Source organism: Mirounga angustirostris, unplaced genomic scaffold (genome assembly GCF_029215605.1).
Source record: "Mirounga angustirostris isolate CCGP_5_RB_7025 unplaced genomic scaffold, mMirAng1.0.hap1 SCAF_5, whole genome shotgun sequence".
In the NCBI taxonomy this organism is placed as follows: domain Eukaryota; kingdom Metazoa; phylum Chordata; class Mammalia; order Carnivora; family Phocidae; genus Mirounga; species Mirounga angustirostris.
Genome location: NW_026991713.1, coordinates 4708777 through 4731197, shown reverse-complemented (window position 1 = coordinate 4731197; position 22421 = coordinate 4708777). Strand labels below are relative to the sequence as shown.

General features: G+C 55.0%; 1 protein-coding gene across 3 annotated transcripts in view; it reads right to left on the bottom strand.

Annotated features, from left to right (window-relative positions):
* Window positions 1-1517: 1517 nt before the first annotated feature.
* Window positions 1518-22421, bottom strand: part of PHF21B (PHD finger protein 21B) — a 90943-nt gene continuing 70039 nt past the window's right edge. For 2 of the 3 annotated variants that reach the window (XM_064590496.1, XM_064590497.1), the window contains exons 5-13: window positions 19918-20058; window positions 12284-12335; window positions 11009-11085; window positions 10496-10550; window positions 9744-9766; window positions 7505-7663; window positions 6010-6085; window positions 5572-5675; window positions 1518-3551 (exon numbers count right to left, since the gene is read on the bottom strand). In XM_064590496.1, the coding sequence (XP_064446566.1) occupies window positions 3333-3551; window positions 5572-5675; window positions 6010-6085; window positions 7505-7663; window positions 9744-9766; window positions 10496-10550; window positions 11009-11085; window positions 12284-12335; window positions 19918-20058 (906 nt within the window). In that variant the 3' untranslated portion in view covers window positions 1518-3332. The remainder of the gene's footprint in view (window positions 3552-5571; window positions 5676-6009; window positions 6086-7504; window positions 7664-9743; window positions 9767-10495; window positions 10551-11008; window positions 11086-12283; window positions 12336-19917; window positions 20059-22421) is intronic. The other variant, XM_064590498.1, reaches the window with a different exon arrangement.

The following is a 22421-nucleotide window of genomic DNA, read 5'->3' as shown; positions in this document are numbered from 1 at the left end:
AGGGCCAGAGAATGCAGTGACTGCAGCCTTGGAGGACTTGTTGCTGGCAAGACGGGCAGTGACAGCAGGGGTTTAGCAGAGGCATTGTCATGCTGGCGGCAGAGGGATGGGGGAGGAGCACGTGTTAAGGCCACAGCTGCAGTCATCCAGGTGAGGTGGCGGGCTGAGACCAAGGTGATGCTGGTGTGGGTGGTGACACATGGCCACCCTCTGCTTATATTCTGAGCGCGCTGCCGATGAGCAGGTGTGGAGGGTGAGATCGCTGGGCTGCTGGCCCATGTATTAAGAAGATGGAATCTCCCAGAGATGGGACAGGTGCAGGAGGGCTGGCCTGGCGGAGACAGACGCTTTCTGATGCCCAACGGGCAGAGGCCCAGCCCTGGAGAGAACAGCTAGGGAACAGTCAGCATAGAGACAGAGAACCAGGAGGCTGGACAAGGTCAGCCTAGGAATTCAGGAGGAGAGGAGAGGTCAGAGCACAGACCCAGGGAAGAGACAAACTGGAACAACCAGGTGAATGGGGGTCCTGGGAGTGTCCTTCAGCTGGAGGGCATGATCAGCGTGTCCCCCACTAGATCTGGCCACAGGGAGGTCACTACTGACCTTGAATTGGGCAGCTCCAGGGGAATCATGGGGAGAGGGGCAGCCTGGCTGGAGAGGGACCCGAAAGGGTGGGAGGAAATTAGGAGACTGAGAACGACGGGAATCCGAAGGGAATCTTGAGTCCTCTGAGGCAGGGTGGGGGCGGGGGGGGCTCCTCATGTGTCCCCGGGGCTGAGACTGGGCCGGCTCTCAAGGAGGCAGAGGGGCGCTGGAGGAGTCAGCCGGGGGTCAGGCAGAGGCGCCTTGAACTCTAGGCCCCACCCAAACTATGTGATTCTGGGCCCACTTGGAAATAGGACAGGACTGTCAGAGACCCCGCCGGCTGGGCCATGCAGCCCTGCCCACCCCGCCCGTCTCTGGGTGCATCCCTCAGTCCCCGAGCTCCAGTGGGCCATCCCTTCGTATTTGACCCCACCGTTGGCCACATCTGGTGGTCCAGAGGTGTGCTCGCCACCTGACTGGGCCGACTGGAGGCCTCTGAAGTGTCTGGAGCCAGGACGCAGGGGGTCTGGCTCCCCAGTTTGGCTGCTCTCTTGAAAGGCCAAGGACGAAGACCCAGGTGGGTAGGTTGTGGGAGCTCATGTGCAACAGAAAAAGCAGGTGCTGTTGATGGGCTGAGCGAAGCAGGAATAAGTGAGGGAGCAGTGGCCACACCGCAGAGCGCCTGGCCGGGTGGGTTCCTGTTGCTCCTGATCATCCACTGGGTCCCAACAGTTGCATCTGCCACCGCGGGGTGGGGGTGGGGGGATCAGCACGTCGGGGCGCCCATGAGCTCTCTCCTCCCTCCCTCCCTCCCATCAGGGGCAGGACCCTGATTTTCCACCTCTCCAATTTCCGCCTCCCTGCCCCTCGTGCTCCCAGAGGCCTCTCTGCTGAAGGCAAAGCAAACCACACGGCTTTGAAATCATCAATCGAGTTTAATACATCATACAGAAGGAAAACTACATTGGCATATTTAAGACAAACACTTTTTCTCTATCCTCACTATCCACTGGACGGTCCTCCTTGGTCCAAAACACTAAGTCTTCAAGACACGTCGGCAGCTACCCCTCCCGGGTCCAACCTTCCATATCCTCCCATTACATTTTTTTTTTAAATTTAATTCAATTCAATCCATCCAAGAAGAAAAACAAACAAGAAGGAACCTGAAGACATTTACATCGCAAGCCACGCGGTAATGCATAATTGGCATCTAGAGTAACCAATATAGAAGACGTGTGTCTCACAGTTCACTTTGTTCATCAATAAAAGAATATAAAAATCTTGTTCAACCCAGTGTTAAGTGTATTAAAATAGATCTGTATCGTACAGCACAGTTTCTCCCGGAGTCGAGAAAATGACAGGAGGGACCATGGCAGTCTGTGGGATCCTGGCCAGCCTCCCTGCTCTGCACCTGTCTGCGTGCGTGTGTGTCTGGGGCACCATGTGATATGCTGGGTGGGAGCCCGGTGGCTTCCGGATGCTTATCCTGTTGTGCTACGTCCCTCAGGACTGGAGAAGCTGGTGGGTGGACATCCCGCCCCGGGGCGCGGGAGCCCTTGTGTGACGCGTGCGCGCCCTCAGCTCTCACGAACGCAAGGAGACAGCAAGAAGAGGGACTCTTGCATCTCCCAAGGCCAAACCCTCCCGAGGCCACTGCCCCCTCTCCCTCCCCACCCTCGCCCCCCCTTCTGAAAGAACCCTCTGGATCTCTCCAGTTTGGCAGTCCCCCAGGAGGGGTTTTCGCATTCGTACCTTGCAGCAGAGACCACTGTAAGCAGGAAAAGAAGTCAGCAAGCATCCCTGCTTCACATTAAATATCTTACAATAAAAACGCCATACAAAAATGTAAAGTTATTTTTGGCATAAGTGTCTGTACTGGCAAGAAAAGAGGAATGGAATACTTTATCGGCTCTTCGAAAGGAGAAAAGAAAAGGCTTCAGTCATAAGTTGAATGATTCAACCCCGAAGAGAAAACCCGCCAAAGGCCTCCCCTGCATGCTTGCAGCTCCATCTTGCCCAAAAACTCCATGAGAAAAATACATCGATGGCAAAATGAGTCCAGAAGGTCGGCAAAGGGCAGGAGGCGTACAGAGCGGGCGCTCCGAAGACTCGGGGGGCACGGGGAGGCCCTGGCAGGTGGAGACTGCAGAGTCCCTCCCCGAGGGACCCACCTCGTAGTTTCTTTCAAGTTCAACGGCTGTGACTCTTAATGCTAATAATACTGACAGACAGGGGCCCGTGTTCTGGGAAGGGGCTGGAGCATCCCGGCCTCGAGCCCCGGGGCCCCTGAGCGGGAGGGGCGTGGAGTCCTACCTAGATTCGCTACCCACTGCTCGTCCCAACTACCGCTACTACTCAGCTAGGTCTTCGGGTTCTTGGCTCCCCTCCCAACCTCTGCCCTTCTCTCTCCCGGGAGCAGCACGAGGCCGAGGAGACAGCTGTGCCTGGAAGCCGGAGGCTGGGCAGCCCCCCAACAGCCAGGGGCTGACTGTGCGCCCGGCCGTCAGGCGCCCCCCTGCTTTTCTTGGTGTCCCATCTAAATGTGGAGGGAGAGGACTCCATCCCCACCCGTCCTGGCTCTAGGACTTCCACCCAGTTCCTTCTCCCTTCTTTCCTCTGTCTCTCTCGGTCAGGTTTTATTTTCATCTGAAATTCATAGTGTTTATGAATTAAGGCGGACAGAACCCTCAGGTCTGCTGAGCAGGGTCCCAGGAACCTTCCGTGGGTGTGAAGCGGCTCCCGCAGGGTCAGTTGTGCCCCTGGGGGTGCTGGAGGGCGGAGCGCATGGCTGCCGCTGGGGGCTTGGTCCAGGGCCCGGCCAGCAGTGGGGTGGGGCTGGTGGTCGTCATGGTGACCTGCAGCATCTGCTCGCCCTGTATCAGTCTCAGGAGGGCCCGCAGGCGGTCCAAGGATGACTGGGTGCCCCTCTGCCGGGCCAGCAGGCTCGTCTTAAGCTCTAGGCATTTCTGTCGGGGGGAGAGAGGGGCGAGGTCTCAGAATCCCACCGCGGGCATCCTGGGGCTGCCACCCGCTCAGCCCTCCCACAGCTCCTCCCCTCTTTCGGGCAGAGGCCTGAAAGCAACCAGCGCAAGGGCCTTCCAAACACCAGGCAGCCGCAAAAAATGGAATTGCAGCCAGACACACAGGAGAAGTTTGTTTTAGAGTTCAGGGCCAGAAATGGCGTGCCTGGGTGGGAGTGTGGAACATTCTTCCTCCCGGCCATGACGCTACCTCGATGATCAGGTCATTTCTCCTCCTGCTGAGGAAGCTGGGAGCCAGTTCTGGCTCAACCACTGCAGCTGCTGAAGACCTGCAGATGGCCAGCCAGCTCTCCACTCTGTCTGCTGCCTGCCATGCTCCTGTCTTCCGGTTGGCTTTACCCGTGTCATGGCAGGGCAGGCAGCAGTCGGGATGGGGCCCAAGCTGGAGTGTAAGCTACTTGCCGCTCAGGGAACTGATCACTTATCCTCCCTGACGCTGCACCCAAACCCTGACACAGGAATAATCACAGAGCCTCCTCTTGGGTTATTCTGAGGATTGAATGAGATACTATGTGTAAAGAGTTTCACTAGGGCCTGGCATTGCCCTTACCATCATCATCACCACCACCATCATCACCATCACCACCATCACCATCAGCACCATCAGCACCACCACCATCATGACCATCACCACCATTGTCATCACCGCCATCATGACCACCACCACCATCATCACCATTATCATGATCATCACCACCAACATTGTCATCACTATCATCATGACCATCACCACCACCATCATCACCACCACCATCATCACCACCACCATCATCACCATCACCATCACCACCATTGTCATCACCACCATCATGACCACCACCACCATCATCACCATTATCATCATGATCATCACCACCATCAACATTGTCATCACCACCATCATCACCATCATCACCATTGTCATCACTACCATCATGACCATCACCACCATCACCACCATCATCACAACCATCATGACCATCACCACCATCACCATCATGACCATCATCACCACCATCACCACTATCATCATGACCATCACCACCATCATGACCATTATCATCACAACCATCATGACCATCACCACCATCACCACTATCATCATGACCATCACCACCATCAACATTGCCACCACCACCATCATGACTCATCACCACCATCACCATTATCATCACAACCATCATGACCATCACCACCACCACCATCATCACCACCATCACCACTATCATCATGACCATCACCACCATCATCACCATCACCACCACCATTGTCATCACCACCATCATGACCATCACCACCATCACCGCTGTCATCACTACCATCATGACCATCACCACCATCATGACCATCACCACCATCATGACCATCACCACCACCACCACCATCACCATTATCATCACAACCATCATGACCATCACCACCACCACCATCATCACCATCACCACCACCACCATTGTCATCACTACCATCATGACCATCACCACCACCACCATTGTCTTCACCACCATCATGACCATCACCACCATCACCACCACCATCATCACCATCACCACCATTATCATCACAACCATCATGACCATCACCATCAGCACCATCATCACCATCACCGCCATCATCACCATCATCACCACCATCACTACAACCACCACCATCACCACCAGTCTTGTTTACCACCACATTACAGAAGAGAAATCATTATGTTCACTTTACACAAGAAGAAACTGAAGTTCAGAGATAGGGCTTTGCCAAAGACGAAGAGCTAGGTAGGGGCAGAGCTAGAGGCTCAATTGCTTGATAACTATTTGTTGAATAGATCACAGAGCTGCATTCTCTACCTCCTGGCTCACTGAGTGATGTTGGTGAGTCTGTCTTCTCCTGTAGCCTCAGTAACAGGACAGTGAAGCTTTAGACTTACATCTTGGGGCTCTAAGGTCCCGCATTCTCCTGCCCCCCACTGCCAGCGCACCTTCACTGCCGAGGCCAGGCGCCGGTCCCGCTCCTCCAGCTGCTGGTGCTCACTCTGTAGCTCGCTGCCTCTCTGTAGCAGCTTCTGCTTCTCTTCTTCCTTGACTAGCAAAGAGAAGGTCAGGTAAGCAAGCAAGGTGAGCAAAAAGCCTGGGCCGTGCACGGGCGGGAAAAGCAGAAAGAACCCGAGGTCTATGCCTCTAGGCCATTCGGGCCACATCCTCCTGCAGAAGCCATTGGCCCTGGCCGCATACACAGGGGCTAGAAATGCCATCCCCCCACAGTAACTGCCTTGTGCACAGGACCAGTCCCAGTGTCCCTCTTTGCAGAGCTCTGGCTGGGAACAGCTTCAGGTGGGCCCAGAGTGAGTCCCGAGGACGGGGGTGGGGATGGAGAGAAGGGAGGAGGTGCCCTCCTCCACTCCCCGAGGCTGTCTTACCCGTCTTGTGGGTGACGTAGGAGTGCACAATGGCCAGCATCCCGGTCCAGGGCACGCCATCGTCTTTCTTTAAGGCCTAGAGGGCAGATGGGTTGATGAGCAAGCGGGCAGGCCAGAACATGCCATGGCCTGGCCGTGCAACCCTGGACGGGGCGGGGGGCGGCGGACACAAGCTCTCTGAGCGGGAGGTCCCTCAACCGTGATGGGATGGGGGCTGCCCCTGGCTCACGGTCTGGCTCAGAGTTCCTTGAGAGCAGGAACTGCTTCTTGCCAGGGCCCCACTCGGTGCTGGTGTGGAGGAGGCCCCAATTCTTGACTGAATGCATCCATGAATGACCACCTGCCTTCTTCCCTTGTCCTGGGGACCCGAGAGCAGCTCCACCGAGGGCCCAGGGAGTCCCCACCATCATGCTGAACACAATCCTGTGCCCTCTCTGTCTTCCCTCGAAGAGCTGTGAGCCTCAGGCAGTCACAGCTGGTGGCCCCCACAGGAGACCGTGACATAGGGCCCCCTGTATCCACCCTCTCCCTAGGTCCCCGGGATGACGCGAACCCATGAGAATCAGTGTTTTCTGAAATAAAGATGATTCCCCTATGATTTTACAAGTAACACATATGCATTATATAGAAAAACATCCTTCACAAAAAAGGACTGTTACTTCCCACGTGATTCTAACACTTGGAAGTATGTCCTCCACGGTTTTTATTCTACCTGCAGCTTTTCTCAGGGGCTGATGATTAAACCATACAGCCACTATAAAGCCTGGTGTTTTCTTTTTTAAAAACTTAATTCCACATAGAGAACAAGCCCTAAAGAATCACAAACTCTTTGTAAAGATCATTTTCAATGACCACATAACATCACCTTGCGTGCACATGCCGGAATTTATTTCACTGCCTCCTACTGCTGCAAGGTAGCTCTATCTCTTCCTTTATAAATACGGGGCGAGGGGCTTCTTCGTGCACAGAACTTTATCGGTATTTGGATTCTTTCTTGAGACCACATTCCCCAAAGCTAGATTCTGCATTAAAAAGATATATACATTTTTTAAGGCTCTTGATAAGATTCTGCAATGCGGAGAGTGTCTGCCTCCCCGCATCATCACCAGAAGGGAGTGTTACTGTTTTTTCGAACCTGCTAGGTTTTCATTTGTGTGGCGGCAAGGAGAAGGAACACGTTAGCTAGCACTGTTTTTGCGGTTTGCATTGCTAGTCCTGGTCTCCCCAGGCGGAATCTGGAGTTCAGAGGGGGAGTCACTGGGTCAGGTGCTGCACGGGGACACCTCTGCTCAGTCGTCACCAGTGGGCCTCCACGGGCAGTGTCTGAGATCTCAGGCCACTATGGGGGTGCTCCTGGCATCTAGTGGGCAGAGGCTGGGGCGCTGCCGAGACCCTACAGTGCACGGGCCCAGCCCAGCAGATTATCCAGCCTCAGGTGCCATGCCGGGGGAGGGTCCTTCGGTGCAGGGAGAGTGGGCAGCACAGCCTCCCATACCTTCTGCTGGCACTTGGGGCACCGCCACATGCCCTTGGGCGCCGTCTTGAGGGGCGGGTCCAGGCAGCTGAGGTGGTAGGCCCCCGGGCAGGTGCCGCAAGGCTGCAGGTTGGCCCCTCGCTTGCAGGCAGTACAGTGCTCAGCGTGGGTGATCTCACTCTGGAAGAGAAGGGAGGGCGGGAGGCGGGTCAGTGGGGCTGGGAGGGGGCTGGGGGCCCCCCGGGCAGCTGCCGTCCTGAACTGCTTGTGACCCACTGTTTCTCAGCAGCTCCAAGAGAGAGAGGGACAAGCCTTGAACCGGGAGGACGAGCAGCTGCCTGTCACGTGGACTCTAGGGCACCACCTGGGCCATGTTGACTAGGGACACGGCCACTGAGTCGGAGTCAGGCGGGGTGTGGCCCTGGCACCCTGATTCATCCCGGCTGAGACCTGGACACCAGGTGTGGGTAGCGGGGCAGGCGGTCCTGCTGTGGCTTAGGAGACCGTCCCCCTGGGCCCCCAATGTCCCACAGACCAATATCCTGGGGGGGGGGGCAGGCAAGTCCTCACAAAGCCTCTCCCCAGTGCGTTTTTCGCGCATGGCCTTGGGAGGTACGCGGCCACGGTCCTCCCCAGTGCTCTTGACAACACCTCGGTCTAACCTGGCCTCTCCCAACGTCCCGGGTGGGTTACTGTGCTCTTCTGTTTCCACATCTGTAATGTGGGCTAGTGACGCCTGCCCCACAGGATGCTGGGAGGACTCAACAGGACACGGCGCACAAAACACAATCCATGTAGGAGCCTGGTAAGGGGCGGCTTCCTCTTTCCCTGGGATAAAGGAACTTCAAACGTCCCTTCCAGAGTCACCCACATTTGGTGGTTCAGCCTCTGCTTACACGGCTGTGGGGACAGGGAGCTCACTACCTCCCCGGCCAGCCTGCTGCACTGTGGACAGCCCTGACAGAGAGAGGAGCCTTTCATAACGCCACGCCTCCCGTGACCTGCAAAGTCGGAACGGTTTTCCACCACCCGCTAGAAAATCTTCTCCACCCACGTGGCAGCGGTGCCTTCTGACTTCATGGCTGTGAAGGACCGGAGGACTCTCATCTGGAATGGCCCACGCCACGAGGACCCTGGACCCCAGGCTGCCCCTGACGGAGGGGGCAGCAGACAGAGATGAGGCCTCAGAGACTCGCTGTCACCTCTCGTTTCAGTGCAGGAGCTCAGGGAAGGCGAGCCACGCGCCCGGGGTGGCTCAGTAAGCTGCAGGGGGACGCGGGACCAGCAGCGGGGTCTCCCGCCTCGAAGCCACGGCCCCCCAGGACTGGGGCCTGCGGGAGCGGAGCTCAGGCTCCAGGCACGTCCTGTGTCCACGCTGGTTGGGCACAGGCGTCTGTGGACAAGCCACCAGCACCAGTCTGTGACACTACACGGTTCTGGCGGCAAAAAGCCCGGTATCACCAGAGTGCAGACCTGTCACCTGCTGCTGCTTAGTGGCCCGACTGTTACAGGCATGTAGGGGCTACAAATTCTCCTAGCATTAGATCCAAAACTTAGTTAAAAAAGGAGGTCACAGGGCGCCTGGGTGGCTCAGTCGGTTGAACATCTGCCTTCAGCTCAGGTCATGATCTCAGGGTCCTGGGATCAAGCCCCGCATCGGGCTCCCCGTTCAGTGCTGAGTCTGCTTCTCCCTCTCCCTCTACCACTCCCCCTGCTTGTGCTCTCTCTCTCTGTCAAATAAATAAAATCTTAAAAAAAACCATAAGGTCATGACCAGCTTGTGTCCTGGGAAGCAGGGACGCACTGTGTGCTCGGGGAATCGGGGTCTCAGAAGATCACAGAAAGGGGAGTCCTGAGGGGTGAGACCCTGGGGATTACCGGGTCTAGACCCTCGCAAGGCGGGCAACGGGGACCTGAGAGAGGCAGCTCCCCCTGGGGTCACACAGCAGGGCCGAGGAGAGCCCCGTAGAGCCCGGCCGGCAGCCAGCATCAGCTGCCTGCACCTGGGCCTTCTTGGGTCCCAGGGTCCCTGCGTCCTCAGCCGTGGGTGGAGAGAGCTCGTGTTTGAGCAGCCTGTGGGCTGACCCTGTGGGGACGCCCGACTCTGCCAGGCAGGCTGGACAACGGCCTGGCTGGGGTTGCAAAGCTCTCGGTATCGAGCACGGAGCCCGAAGGCCCTCCGCTCGCTCCGCTTGCCCCTGCCTGGAGCGCCCACGCCTGCACCCGCCCCGCCCAGGTGTGCCGGCGAGGGGACACCTACCTTCCAGCAGGGGTCCTCATTGGCTAGCACGGGGAAGAAGGGTGGAGAACATGTTAGTGGGCGTTGAGGAACACCAATCAGGACCGGAGGCCACGAGGCCCGGTGGGGCAGGGGTTCCCACCCCAGGGCAGGACAGGAGCATCACAGGCCCCTGGACACCGTGTTCTCACCGGGGCACGGCGGAAGCAAGGGTCTCTGCCCTGGTCGGGGCCGGGACCCACCATGGGGCGGGCAGTGGGCTGCCCTGCGGGGGAGCCATCATTCCAGGGACCTCTCAGAGTGACTTATTTTCAACTGTGGTTTTTGGGGTTTTTTGTTTTTTTGTTTGTCCATAACCCACTCTCCTTCCAGTAAGTGATGCCAAACCACACATTTAATGATCACAAAACATGGTTTTCCTTTTAGTCGCTGGCTCAGAGCAGTCCGCAGATGATACCGGCCAGAGGGAAGACGCGAGCATTTACCACGTGCCGTCACATCCAGGCCTCGCGTCATCGTCCCGGCTCGGAGGCCCGGTTCTGACACCTGTCAGAGGGCAGCAGGCTCCGCCAGCCCACCTCCTCCTCAGAGAGGGTATCGGGGCGAAGGAGGCCGTGGTGTGGAGGGCCCGGGAGCCGGAGTGCACCATCCACCAGAAAGCAACTCTGCCCCGCTGTGGACGGGCCGGCCAGCCCCACGCAGGCCAAGAGCGGAGGGCCACCCACGCCGCCTCGGCCTCAGGCCCCAGGGCAGCCACGGCCGCGGACACCTACCTCTCGCTGTGAGGAACAGGGGGGTGTTGAGATAGTTGGACGCCAGCCGTTTCCTCTGCAGGGGACCGAAAACAAAACAAAAGCAGCTCACGTGGAGCCCTCCTCGCTGACACTGCTCCTGCCCGGGACGCAGCCGGGACAGGCTCCCCACCCAGGGCTCCGGAGGTCGCAACGGGACGGACGCGCAGGGCAGGGGAGCGGCCGGTGAGTCAGCAAAGGCTCTGCCCTGAGGGAAGCACGGCCTCCACCCCTGAGCGAGCTCAGGAAATCAAGGAGGAAGTGAGGGGTATAAAGATGGACCCTTCGGGAGAGTTCTCCGAGCAGGGGCTGGGGGTATAAGCAGAGGGCAGGGGCGGCCAATGACATTCTGATCTCCCGCGTCTGTTTCCCAACTGACTCTGAACTCAGGAGGGGAAGCAGGACATCATTTATTGTCGTGCCCTGAACTCCAGTGCCCAGAGGGGCAGGGGAGGGAGGCAGCCGCAGGGCAGGTGCGCGAGGGCGGGGCCTCACCTCCGTCTCCAGGAGGCCACTATACGCAGGATTAGCTGTGCTTCTTCTCTTCCGCTCTTGGCGTTTGCTCTGGATTTCTGGAAAGGCACAGACACAGCCGCTACTGGATCCTTCCTGGCCTGGGAACCCCGAACTCTTCCTCTGCAAGCCCCGGGCGTCCCTGTCCCCTCCTGCCCTACGGCTTCTGTCTGCCCAGCATCCCCGCCCCAGAGTGGCCCCCCGAATTGCTCCCTCCGAGGCAGATGGATGGGCTGGCTTCGGGCTGGAGGGTGGCAGGTACCCGCTCTCAGCACGGGGTCCCCCCTGTGCCATGATCCACCCCAGGGACGTGTCTCGTGGGATGTCCGCCGGCCAGGCACTGGCCCGGCCCAGCTGCACGGTGAGGCTCAGGGCTCCCACAGGAACCCATCCACCTGCCGCTCAGGTAGGCTCTGCCCACATGAAGCCTCCAGCACGAACCCTTCTGGGGCCCCCAGTGTGGTGTGCTTCACGTAGTAACAGTGACCACCCCATAGGAATGGTCCCCGCCTTTCCTTCCTTCTGTTTTGCCTGCCAGGTGGAACCTGGGACCTGTTTCTCTGAATACAGCTGTTTCGACATTTTTTCCTAACTTGTCTTTTGGACCCCCAATTTTTCCTTTTAAATCTTTGCAGTATCATTCATGTGTTTCCCATAAGGCACCCCAGACCCTCTGTGGAAGACAGGGTCCAAATACATAAATATTTAGGGTATCAGGGTTAGAGAATTTTTACAAGGAGGGCTATTTATAAAAATCCTAACAGTCACGACAGCATCAGGAAAGCTTTTTCATCCCAGTCCTCATGACAACGCTGCAAAATTTCAAGGTGCAGTCTTCCTCGTGTTACAGAAGAGGAGACTGAGGTTCAGAGTGGAGGGAGCTTGCCCAAGGTCACCCAGCTCGAAGAAGCATGACCAGGACTCCAATGCAGACCTTCGGACATGACCAGGAGGGCCCAAGCCTGAGTGGTTAGCAAGTGGCAGGACTGGGCAGTCTGGCTCCAGCATCCACTCCCCTGGGCTGCGTGCAACGTGGGAGCAGGGGACCCACACGATTCCTTTGCCGAAACGAGAAAGTGGGTCTGTGCAGACAGCCATGGAGCCAGGGAGAGCAGTGGGGCTTTCTTGGTCTTTGTGCTGACAAGCCTTGGCACTTGGGACAGACCTCCCAGAAGGCGGTTCACTCATGTGTGCGGCCCTCCCACCAGCCAGCACCCCACGGCCACCACCCCAGCCTGCCACCATGCAGGTCCTTACCTTCCAAGTGTTCCGTTGTGACCAGGCCTAGAGCTACCATGAAGGCGATTTTCTGAGGGAAGGAAACAGAGAAGCGTTAACACAGCCTTCCCCATTCGCTGATTCAGTAAACATTGGCTGAGCACCGCCGTGATGGGGCTGGCTTCTCTGTTTCGGGTTTCCCTCGTTTTTACCTACTGTCCGTTCTCTGTCCCAGGACCCCATCCAGGATCCCACACTGCATCTAGTTGCTGTGTCTCCTTAGCTCCTCTGGGCTGTGCCAGATTCTCAGGCTTTCCTTGTTGATGGTGACCTTGACCATTTATTTGGAGTTTGGGCTGGTCAGGCAGGACGCCCTTCAGTTGGGACTGGTCTGATGGTTTTCTCATGATTAGACTGGGTTATGGGCTTGGGGGCGGGAGACTACAGAGGTGAGGTGCCCTTCCTGTATCCGGGGTACGTGTTATCAGCGCGACTTCTCACTCGGCCGCTGCCCTCGATCACCTGGCTGGGGCGCCGCCAGGCTCAGCCTTCTCCACGGCAAAACCCTTCTCTTTCTGCCATCCACACTGTCCTCGTCGGGAGGAAGTGGCTGTGCACCACTCACACTTCAGGAGGTGGGAATGATGCTTTTTTTGGCCATTTAAACGAAAAAAACTTGTATGTAGTAGAAATTACCAGTGTTTTCTTTTTCATTGTTCGGGTTTTTGAATCTTAGCTACAGACTCAAGTTATAAAGCAAATTGCTTATGTTCGATTGTAGTACCTATAATTTCACTCTTTACATTTATTTTCTTCTTATTATTATTTTTAAGTAGACTCCCCGCCCAACGTGGGGCTCAGACTCACGACTCTGAGACCTGGAGTCCCATGCACCACCGACTGAGCCCCTCACTGTTCACATTCAAATTTTGGGTCCATTTGGAATTTACCCTGGTGTAGATGGTGTGAAGGATGGATTCCTTTTATTTCGTATGGCTTCTACTCGTTTGTTCTAATCCCACCTATTGAAAATTCCATCGTTCCACTTTTCACTGGTTTAAGGAGCCCCTTTAATCATATACTGAATGATCAGGGGTCTACATGGTCTCTTTCTGTGCCTCCTATCCCGTTCCTCCAGCGTTTCCTTGGCTCTTCTTGCTTATGTTTTCACGTGAAACTTAGAAGCCATGAAGGAGACTGAGGTCTATTTACTGGGATGTAAAAGTTTCCTTTCCAGAACCATGGTGCACCTCTCTGTTCTTCTGCCTTTAGGGGTTTCAAACTTCCCCTCCAGTGGGTATCGACTGTTAGTGTGCTTATCCTAGATTTTTATTTTTCTTTGAATTTTTTTTATAGTTTTTTAAAAAGATTTTATTTATTTATTTGACACAGAGAGACACAGCGAGAGAGGGAACATAAGCCCGGGGGAGTGGGAGAGGGAGAAGCAGGCTTCCCGCGGAGCAGGGAGCCCGACATGGGGCTCGATCCCAGGAGTCATGACCTGAGCTGAAGGCAGATGTGCAACCAGCTGAGCCACCCGGGTGCCGCTAGGTTTTTCTTTTCTTTTTTTTTTTTTTAAAGAAAGAGAGAGAGAGATACCTCTAGAGAGAGAGGCAGAGGGAGAGAGAACCTCAAGCAGACTCCCTGCTGAGCATGGATATGACACAGGGCTCGATCTCTTGACCCCAAGATCATGACCTGATGAAATCAAGAGTCTGGACGCTCAACTGACTGAGCCACCCCAGTGCCCCTATTCCTAAATATTTAATCTGTTTGTTGCTACTGTAAGTAGGGGTATCAGTAAGGCTTCTAGCAGGATGTTCTGCGTTTCTGTGACGATTATCAATGGCTTGCACTCATATTAACCCTGCCGTGCCAGATTCTGTCTGCAGTAGTTTTGTTTTATTTTTTAATTGATTCTCTTGGGTTTTCTACACCATTTCAAATAGTGACTGCCCACTGTTTCTTTGCTTTTTTTTTTTTTTTTTTTACTTCTACGCTGTTAAAAATAGTTCTCCTCCTCAATCTGTCAGCTTTCTGTGATCTTCTTTGAGTCACTGAAAACCTCAGCTACTACAGAGGAGACTGGCCGAGAGCTCACGCTGCCTCCCACCTTCTCCCGCACTCTCCCTGCGGAGTTAGAGGTGAAGCCTTTGGATGTTGTTGGAGAACTTAGTATCTACGTTCTCAGCCGACGCGGCGGGGAGCCAGGCCCACGGAGCCGCATTTCCAGAGTTCTTGGGCAGATTTAAACCCTCCTATGTGCAGCCTTTCAGTTTGAAGGCCAGCTGGGCTGGACATAAAATCCTCGGCTCCTCCCTTCTTTCCTCAGGATGGTGTGGATAATGCTCTACTGTATTCTGGGCTTGAATCCTGCATGGAAAAGCCAGAAGCCGGCTGTTTTCCCTGCAGAGTGACGTGATCGCTTCTGCCTGGATGACTTCTGGATGCTTCTGTGCTGGGTTATGTGTCAGTATTGATCCTTCTCCCCTGGTGCACACGTTCATTTTCCCTGGTGCCCAGTACCGGGGACACAGCCCATTAACATGCACACAGTCTCCTTTGGTTTCAGTAAACATTTCTCGAATCATATTAAAAAAATCAGGAAGTACAACCACACTATGAAAAGCGGGGCCCATTAATTCTATCCTGGAAGGTGCGTGCTCACATGAATGCAAGACTAACAAAATGGTTAACGTGCCCACAGAGGGGATTCTGGGGCCCGGCAGATTCGGCCGATAGCTGTCCAGGCTGCAGTTTGGGGTCACCTGGCTTCAGCATTGTTTCTGAGCCCCGGGGCTGACTGCATGGTGGCAGGGACTCTCGGGGCCCCCCCCAGTACTGGCATCTGCCTCGCTGACCCCACCTGGAAAGACTAGGCTGAGCAAATACCAGCAACGTGGAGACCAAGCTCCCCCTTCCTGCCACCCCTTCTTCCACAGGAGATAACCTGAGCCCACATTCACTTGAGGAAAAGAAATGGGACCCAACTGCCTACACAGTAGAGTCAAACCCACATCACCGCGGGCAATGCGAAGCATCACCTCTTCTACTTGGCTCCGTAATTCTGGGATCCGTTCCAGAAGCCTCAGCTTACACATCGGCTGTGTCCTCTTTGCTGGTCTTTGTCGGGATCACTCTTGACTATTTAAAAACTCATTCTTCCTTTTTTATTGTGTGTACTTTGCTCGCTTGCTCCCGCCTCCTCTGTGCCTGTGTCCCCTGTCCTCGGCTGTGTCTAGGGCCCCCTGAGCTCATCCACTTACAGATTTATTTCTGGGAATGATTCCAGCTCACGCTTTGTTCTCTCTGGTATGGTGGCCACTCAGCCATCTCCTCCCCTAAGCCTTGTAACTTATTCCTTGGTGGTGACTATTTTACTGTTCTCTCTCTTTGAATTCATAGTAAGGTGTTGATTTTTTTTTTAATCTAATGAATATTATCTTCTGGTAAAAAAATTCTTCTCTTTTCCCTATTTTTCCTTAGGGTGGCTTTGCAATGATGTTATGCCCCATGCCTCCTTTTATTAAAGGTCATTGAAGGAGCTGAACGTCCCTGGACCAGCTCTGTGCAGAGGATGGTGGGAAGCAGTTCAAAAGCATCTGCCCAGTGAACTGACTTCATTCCACATATATTATAAATTATTGCTTCTTTGTATCTCTGTGCTATATCCGTGGGTGTATTCTTTTTTTTTTTTTTTTTTTTGGTGGCATGGGTAGAACAGAGGAAGAGGGAAAGAGAAAACCTTAAGCAGACTCCACGCCCAACGCACAGACTGATGTGGGACTCGATCTCATGACCCTCAGATCATGACCTGAGCTGTAATCAAGAGCTGGATGCTTAACCTAATGAGCCACCCAGGCGCCCCTGTGGTGGTGTATTCTAAAGCACTAATAATGCCTGTTCATTCTGTCTAGTACCTTTTTAAATTTCAACCAATTACCATGTTTTTCATTCCCAGATTTTCAATTATTATGTTCACCTGATCTTACTTTATTTTTCATATTTTTTGCTTCCTTATTCCTTATTGAATTCAAGTGGATGTTACTCCTTTCTGAAAAAAACTTGCCTGATATCCTAAACGTACTTATGTGTCAGTCGTTGCTAGAGTATGCCACAAAATTAACTTCCTCTTGAATCAACTCAAGTTCCAGATGCTGACTCTGACTGCCATCCTTAGGGGTTGCTGCATGGATTCCGGAATTCTGTCCACAGGGTCATTTTGGGTATAACTCCTTTTTCTCTTCATTCTGCATTTTTATTTTCTCTGCCTCCTGCTCACACCTCCCTTTGGGCAGGACTGCCATCACCCTGGCCTTGCCCCTCACCCTGGGGGCAGCTGTGGCCCCAAGCTCAGATTGGCGCCTTTCTTTCTCGGAGAACTTCTGGGACCTCTGGCCACGTGTGAGCCATGCCCTTCCTGGTCACCCTCACTCGACTCTGTCTCTGGAGCCCGGTGGCCTGGGCATCGGTCCTGCTCACTGCTTGTGTTTCTGGGACACAGCAATGCATAGCTGCATCTCTGTGGTCTCTTCCTGTCGCCAGCTAGACCCCAGCACTTGACTTTGACTCCGCCTCCGTCTTTTTTTTTTTTAAAGATTTTATTTATTTGACAGAGAGAGACTCAGCAAGAGAGGGAACACAAGCAGGGGGAGTGGGAGAGGGAGAAGCAGGCTTCCCGCGGAGCAGGGAGCCCGATGCGGGGCTCGATCCCAGGACCCTGGGATCATGACCTGAGCCAAAGGCAGACGCTTAACTGACTGAGCACCCAGGCGCCCCAACTCCGCCTCCGTCTTACATTCTTCCTGAAGCTCTTCTTTCAGACTTACCTCTTAACTCAGGCAAATGAAACCCGAAACCACCCCTCGGGGGATGGCCCCTGCCCAGACCCCTCGGACCATCTGAACTAAACCCGGCTTGTGCTTGCACAGATGGGCCATGGAGCAACAGGACTCCACTACAGAACTAAAATCATTACAGTGCTAAAATCTCTGCTCACGGAGGGACCTCGCCTGCGTTTACATAACACACAATGTAGGTACAGGTGTGTGTCCCTAACGCGCGTGCGCGACCTTATGCCCACCTCTACGAAGGATGACAAGGCTTCCTCATCTAAATATTCATCCTAACCCTAATCAAAAGGTACCCATTCACCCCATCTTGGGGAGTCACAGCGTTGGAAGCGATTCCCTGCGGTCTCCTTATTTGCTGCAAATAACGTTTACGTTGTGCGATCACTCCGCGTGGCGTATCTGACTCGCCAAGAAGCGAACTCACGTTCGTTCGGTTACGTTCCTACATTTTATCTGCTGTTCTTGTGCGTTTGCAGTGGAGCGCTACATCAGAAGCCCGCCCGGGCCGCTCTTGATGGGTTTCAAGAAGGGGGGCGACTCGGTTATTTCTGAATTTTAGAAAGATCCTTCTAGCTGCCGGGAGAATACAGAGGGGGGAGCCCATCCAGGGGCAGGGAGGGATGGGGCAGGAATGGGGGCCACGGTAACAGGGGTGGCGTGGAGGGAAGGAGCATCTGTGCACACAAGTCTTGCCCAGAGAGGTGGCTGGGCCTGGGGTTGCAGTCAGCGCTCATATGGGGCTGGGACCCTTGCTCTGGATACCCCCCTGCAAGGCACATGCTGGTCTCAGCGTGGCCAGTCTCAGTCAGATGCTGCCCGAGGCCAGGATAATGGGTGGCACAGAAAGGGCCACAGTTCTGTCCTAAAGAAGGCCACGAGCCTTCAAACAGGGAAGAGCGGGCAGAGCCTTGGAGTGGTCCTGGGGTGCTGGTAAACCGGAGGTTCCTTTCCACCACCAGGCTGGCCCGCCACGGGCAGCTTGAGCTGCCAGCTGCAGGCGCTCAGGGCTTGCTCACGCAGCCCCGGGAGCCACCGATTGTCACCAGCCACCCCAGCGCTCCAACGGGCTCATCTGATGAAGTTTCTGGGGCAGCTGCCGCTCTGGCCTCAAGTGCTCCTAACCTGGGCTCTTCGTGAACACGTTCCAAAGGGCGCCACAAAGCCCCGCGTCTGCACCACACAATGCTCCCAGACCTCTTTAAAAAGAAAGTTTAATAAGGATTTTTACACCAGGACATGTTGTAATTACAAGTTCTATTTAAGTCATTACACGTATTTACACTAATTATGTAGTTAAACGTAATTATACTAATTGTATAAACGCACAATAACTGGCTCTGATATACTTCGAGAGAACACAGAGAATCCACCCAGAAAACCTGCGAGGACGCAATGGGTGCAACGCAACCCCACGGGAGGACAGAGGGGTGCGTGTGGGAGCCTCAGGCTGCGAGCCGGCCCGGGGCTCACCATGCATACAGCAGGTGCTCCCACGGCACCAAGGAATGGAACTGAGTGCCTCTTGAAACAAACAGGGCCCGGGGCTACAGACCAGACTTGGTTCCATCTCAGCCTCAGCGAGTAGTGGACTCTGACTCTCTGCAGGCTTTTTGGACACCTCAAAGGACAATAATCAAGTCACTCTCCTGCTCAAAGATATTCTGTGGTTCCCCACTGCCCAGGGAATAAAGTTCCACCTTGGCGGCCTGCATGCAATGCAGGTCCTCCAGGATGAGGCTCCAGCGTCCCTCTAACCCTGTGCTCAGAATTTCTCAGGCATCCATGATGCCTGCGATCCAAGTAGACCAGCCGACTCTCCTGGCCTGCCAAGTGCCTTCCCACCTTCCATGCGTCGGCCTAGGCAGCGCCCTCTGCACCACACGCCATCCCACCCCACCCCCCTGCCTCTGCCCCTCTGTTGAAGTCCCACCTGCTCCCCCAGGCCCTGCTGATCCCACCCCTCCTCTGCCAAGCCTTCCCCAGTCCTTCTGGGTGCAAACATGCTCTCTCCTTCTCCCTGCACCTCCCACAGCTCTGGATTTGTAATTCTCTGCTGACGCTTGAGATTTTTTTAGCCGAAGTTGAAGTCTTAGTGGTTTTGCCAAGAGCAGTGAGGTCCCCTAGGGCTAGGACTCCATCTGCCCCAGCTCGGCGTCCCGACCCTCGGCACAGAGCCAACTCTAAGATATGTCTGATGAATAATGAATGGATGAAAGACTGACTTCTTTCGATACTGACAGCATGTTGATAAAAAGAATCCTAAGGAGCTCTAGGAGCCCTGAGGGGCCTCTTCTGCCCACCGAGGTGAGGTAGTCAGGGAAGGCTGCCGGGAGGAGAGGATGTCTGAAGTGAATCTTATAGGATGAATGAGAATTGGCAGCTGTGTGGGAAAAGGCCCCAAGTGTTGACTGTGGCCCGGGATGGCAGAGGACACAAGCAGTAACATAAGAGGGGTCACCTGCTGGGACCAGAAGTTAACAAAGAGTGACTTTGCATTAGCTGCTGGCCTCTTACGCCCCCACAGAGCAGGTGGTTCTGTGTTAGCCACGGATTAGGATGGCGCCATGAGGGGGATGATGGGGGATGGGACTAATGTGCAATTTCTGGAAGGTTCTACCCATCACCCTGCTAGAGCACTGGCTGCACGAGATGCAAAGCCAGGCTCCCTGGTTCTAGAATCCGTGCTAACCCCTGCCCCACACCACCACGTGGGCAAAGTAGACCAGGACGAGGCCCCCGGGCAAGTCCCCACCAGGAGCTCCCACTGCACAGGGCGGCTCCCCGCCTCCTACGGTGACCCCCAGAGTCCAGCCACCCTACCTCGGGGTTCTCCTGGCTCAGGGGCCGGTCCTCCTTCTTCTTTTTGGTCGCCTGAGCTCCCTGAGATGGTTCCTCCGTGGGCGGCTGTGACTCTGCCGTGCTCTCAGGCTGCGTCTGCACTTGAGGCTGGATGATGATGACCTGGAAGGTGTGGCAGAGGGGTGGGGGTGAGGGGTAGCAACTGCGGAGGGGGAGGGGAGCCAGGGGGGCCAGAGCGGCGAGGGGCCTGGGAAGTTGGGATTACAGAGGAACGAGGAAGACTGCACCCAGCTCTCTGGTCCATGGGGCGCCTGCACCCAGGGTGTGTGCCTCCGGACAGCCCCTTACACCGTGAGGGCTGCCTGAGTACGAGCCTGGTTTAGGAACCAGAAGAGCCTGGGTTCAATCCTGTGCTACCACGTCACAGCTGTGTGGCCTCAGGGAGGTCACTTTGCCTCTCTGAGCCTCAGCTTCCTTGCCATCCTACCTCCAGGGAGGTGGTGAAGATTCGGGAAGCAAAGACTCAAAAGACATTGGTTTCTTTATCTCCAGCTCAAGTGCAGGGAAACTGAGGTCAAGAGGGCTCAGATTTGCCACCTGAGCTCATCAGGGGTTTCTCTGAGTGCACTGCCCAGCCTGTCCCCTCCCCAGCCTGTCCCTTGGGCCCCCAGGACACTATGTCCGAGGCTTTCAAACCTGGTCTGGGGCAGGGTAGGGGTGGAGAAGGGGAAGGTGGGTTCTGGACCCTGCTCAGCAAGGCCCAGAGTGGCCCTACTTCAGCCAGCTGCCATCGGGGTTCACGGCTACCATTTGGTTTGATTGAAGGGTCTGAGGCTGAGAAGTCTGAAAGCAATTTACGAAGCCCAGCCCCTCCCTGGGTGGGAGTCCCCTCCATCTGTGGCTCAACTACTTTATTAATTTTTTGGATGGGATACTGGGAAAGAATCATTATCTTTCACAGATCCAGGGGAAGGAATTCACCAGGAGCAGTCAGCCAGGGTCTCGACCAAGCCAGGAATAACCTGAACTTGTATTTTTCCCCCTAAGAACGTGACTGTCTTGTGAATTTGACGCTCCTAAACAGGAAGAAAAAATGCATCTGTTTTTCTGCTGGCTTAAGGGAGGGCTCTTTGTTCTCCTTTGTATCATAATTTTAAAACCCCAGAATTCTCTGGATGAAAAAAAAAATGCCCCTCTTTATATTCATGGGAAGAAAAACATTAAGATACCCAGTAGAAAACAGGGCAAAAAACATTCTCAAACGAGTCACACAGAAGGAGACAGAATTCTTGAAAAGTATGGGGGAAATATTCAAGCTTCATAATAACCAAAGGAATTCAACTTTCAACAGCGAGCATCTGTTTGCACCGATTAAATGAGCAAAAAGTGTTTAAAATGACAGTACTGAATGCTGGTGAGCTTGCAGTGAAAAGGGTACACACATCCCACAAAGGCATCCCACAAACACCTGGGAAGCACCGCCTGGGGACCGGGTGTGGTCCTGAGGAACACGTCTCCCCATCCGACCACATCCTGTGATGACTGAGCATCCCCGGGGCTCCCGTCCACAGGCGGGAGGGCCCAGAAGCATAACGCTCCCAGACATATGCTATGTGCAGTAAAATCCAGGTGCACGAAAGTGGAGCACCAGTTTTCAGGCTGGAAATTAGGAGGGACGCTGGCCCCAGATAAGAGCGGGGCAGGGCGCCTGGGTGGCTCAGTTGGTTGAGCGACTGCCTTCGGCTCAGGTCATGATCCTGGAGTCCCGGGATCGAGTCCCGCGTCGGGCTCCCTGCTCAGCAGGGGGTCTCCTTCTCCCTCTGCCCTCTTCCCTCTCGTGCTCTCTGTCTCTCATTCTCTCTCTCTCTCAAAAAAAAAAAAAAAAAAAAAGTACAAGAGCGGGGCAGCCTGGCAGGTCCCAAACTGGGCACAGAGGAAAGGAGGCTGAAGAGGTGAAGCGGTACCTTTCACGCAGCCCTGCAGCCCCAAAGGCCTCAAACCTCCCAATCCCCAAGGAGCTCGGAGGGGGACAGAGAGAGGACCTCAGTTTCAGTTTTAAATCTCGGCAAGAAATCACAGATTTTCCATTCCGGCACCGGGCATCCCCCAAAGTCCTCAACCACTCAACTATACCAGCCAGAGATCGACCACCAGGACGGGCCTCTTCTGGGAATTCATCCAGCCACACATCTTACTGGTTAATTCATGATTCCAAAGAGGGAAGTAATTCACCCATTGACCACTCATTCTTTTTCCACCGCTATCAATCCATCCAGCCACGTGTTCGCTCAATCGTGCACCCATCCATCCGCACCGCGTCCTTCGCGCGCTGATCCATTCACTTCCCCTCCCGCTCATACCGCCAGCCCTCCTCCCGTGGGGTCGCTCGCTTGCGGGGTCATTCCTCCGCAGCCCATCCCCTCCAGCGCGGACGCACTCTCGTGACCGCTCATTCACGCCTCGCTTCGCACCCCATTCATTCGAGGGGCTCCTGGGTCCTCCCGCCAACCGCTCACTCGCTCTGC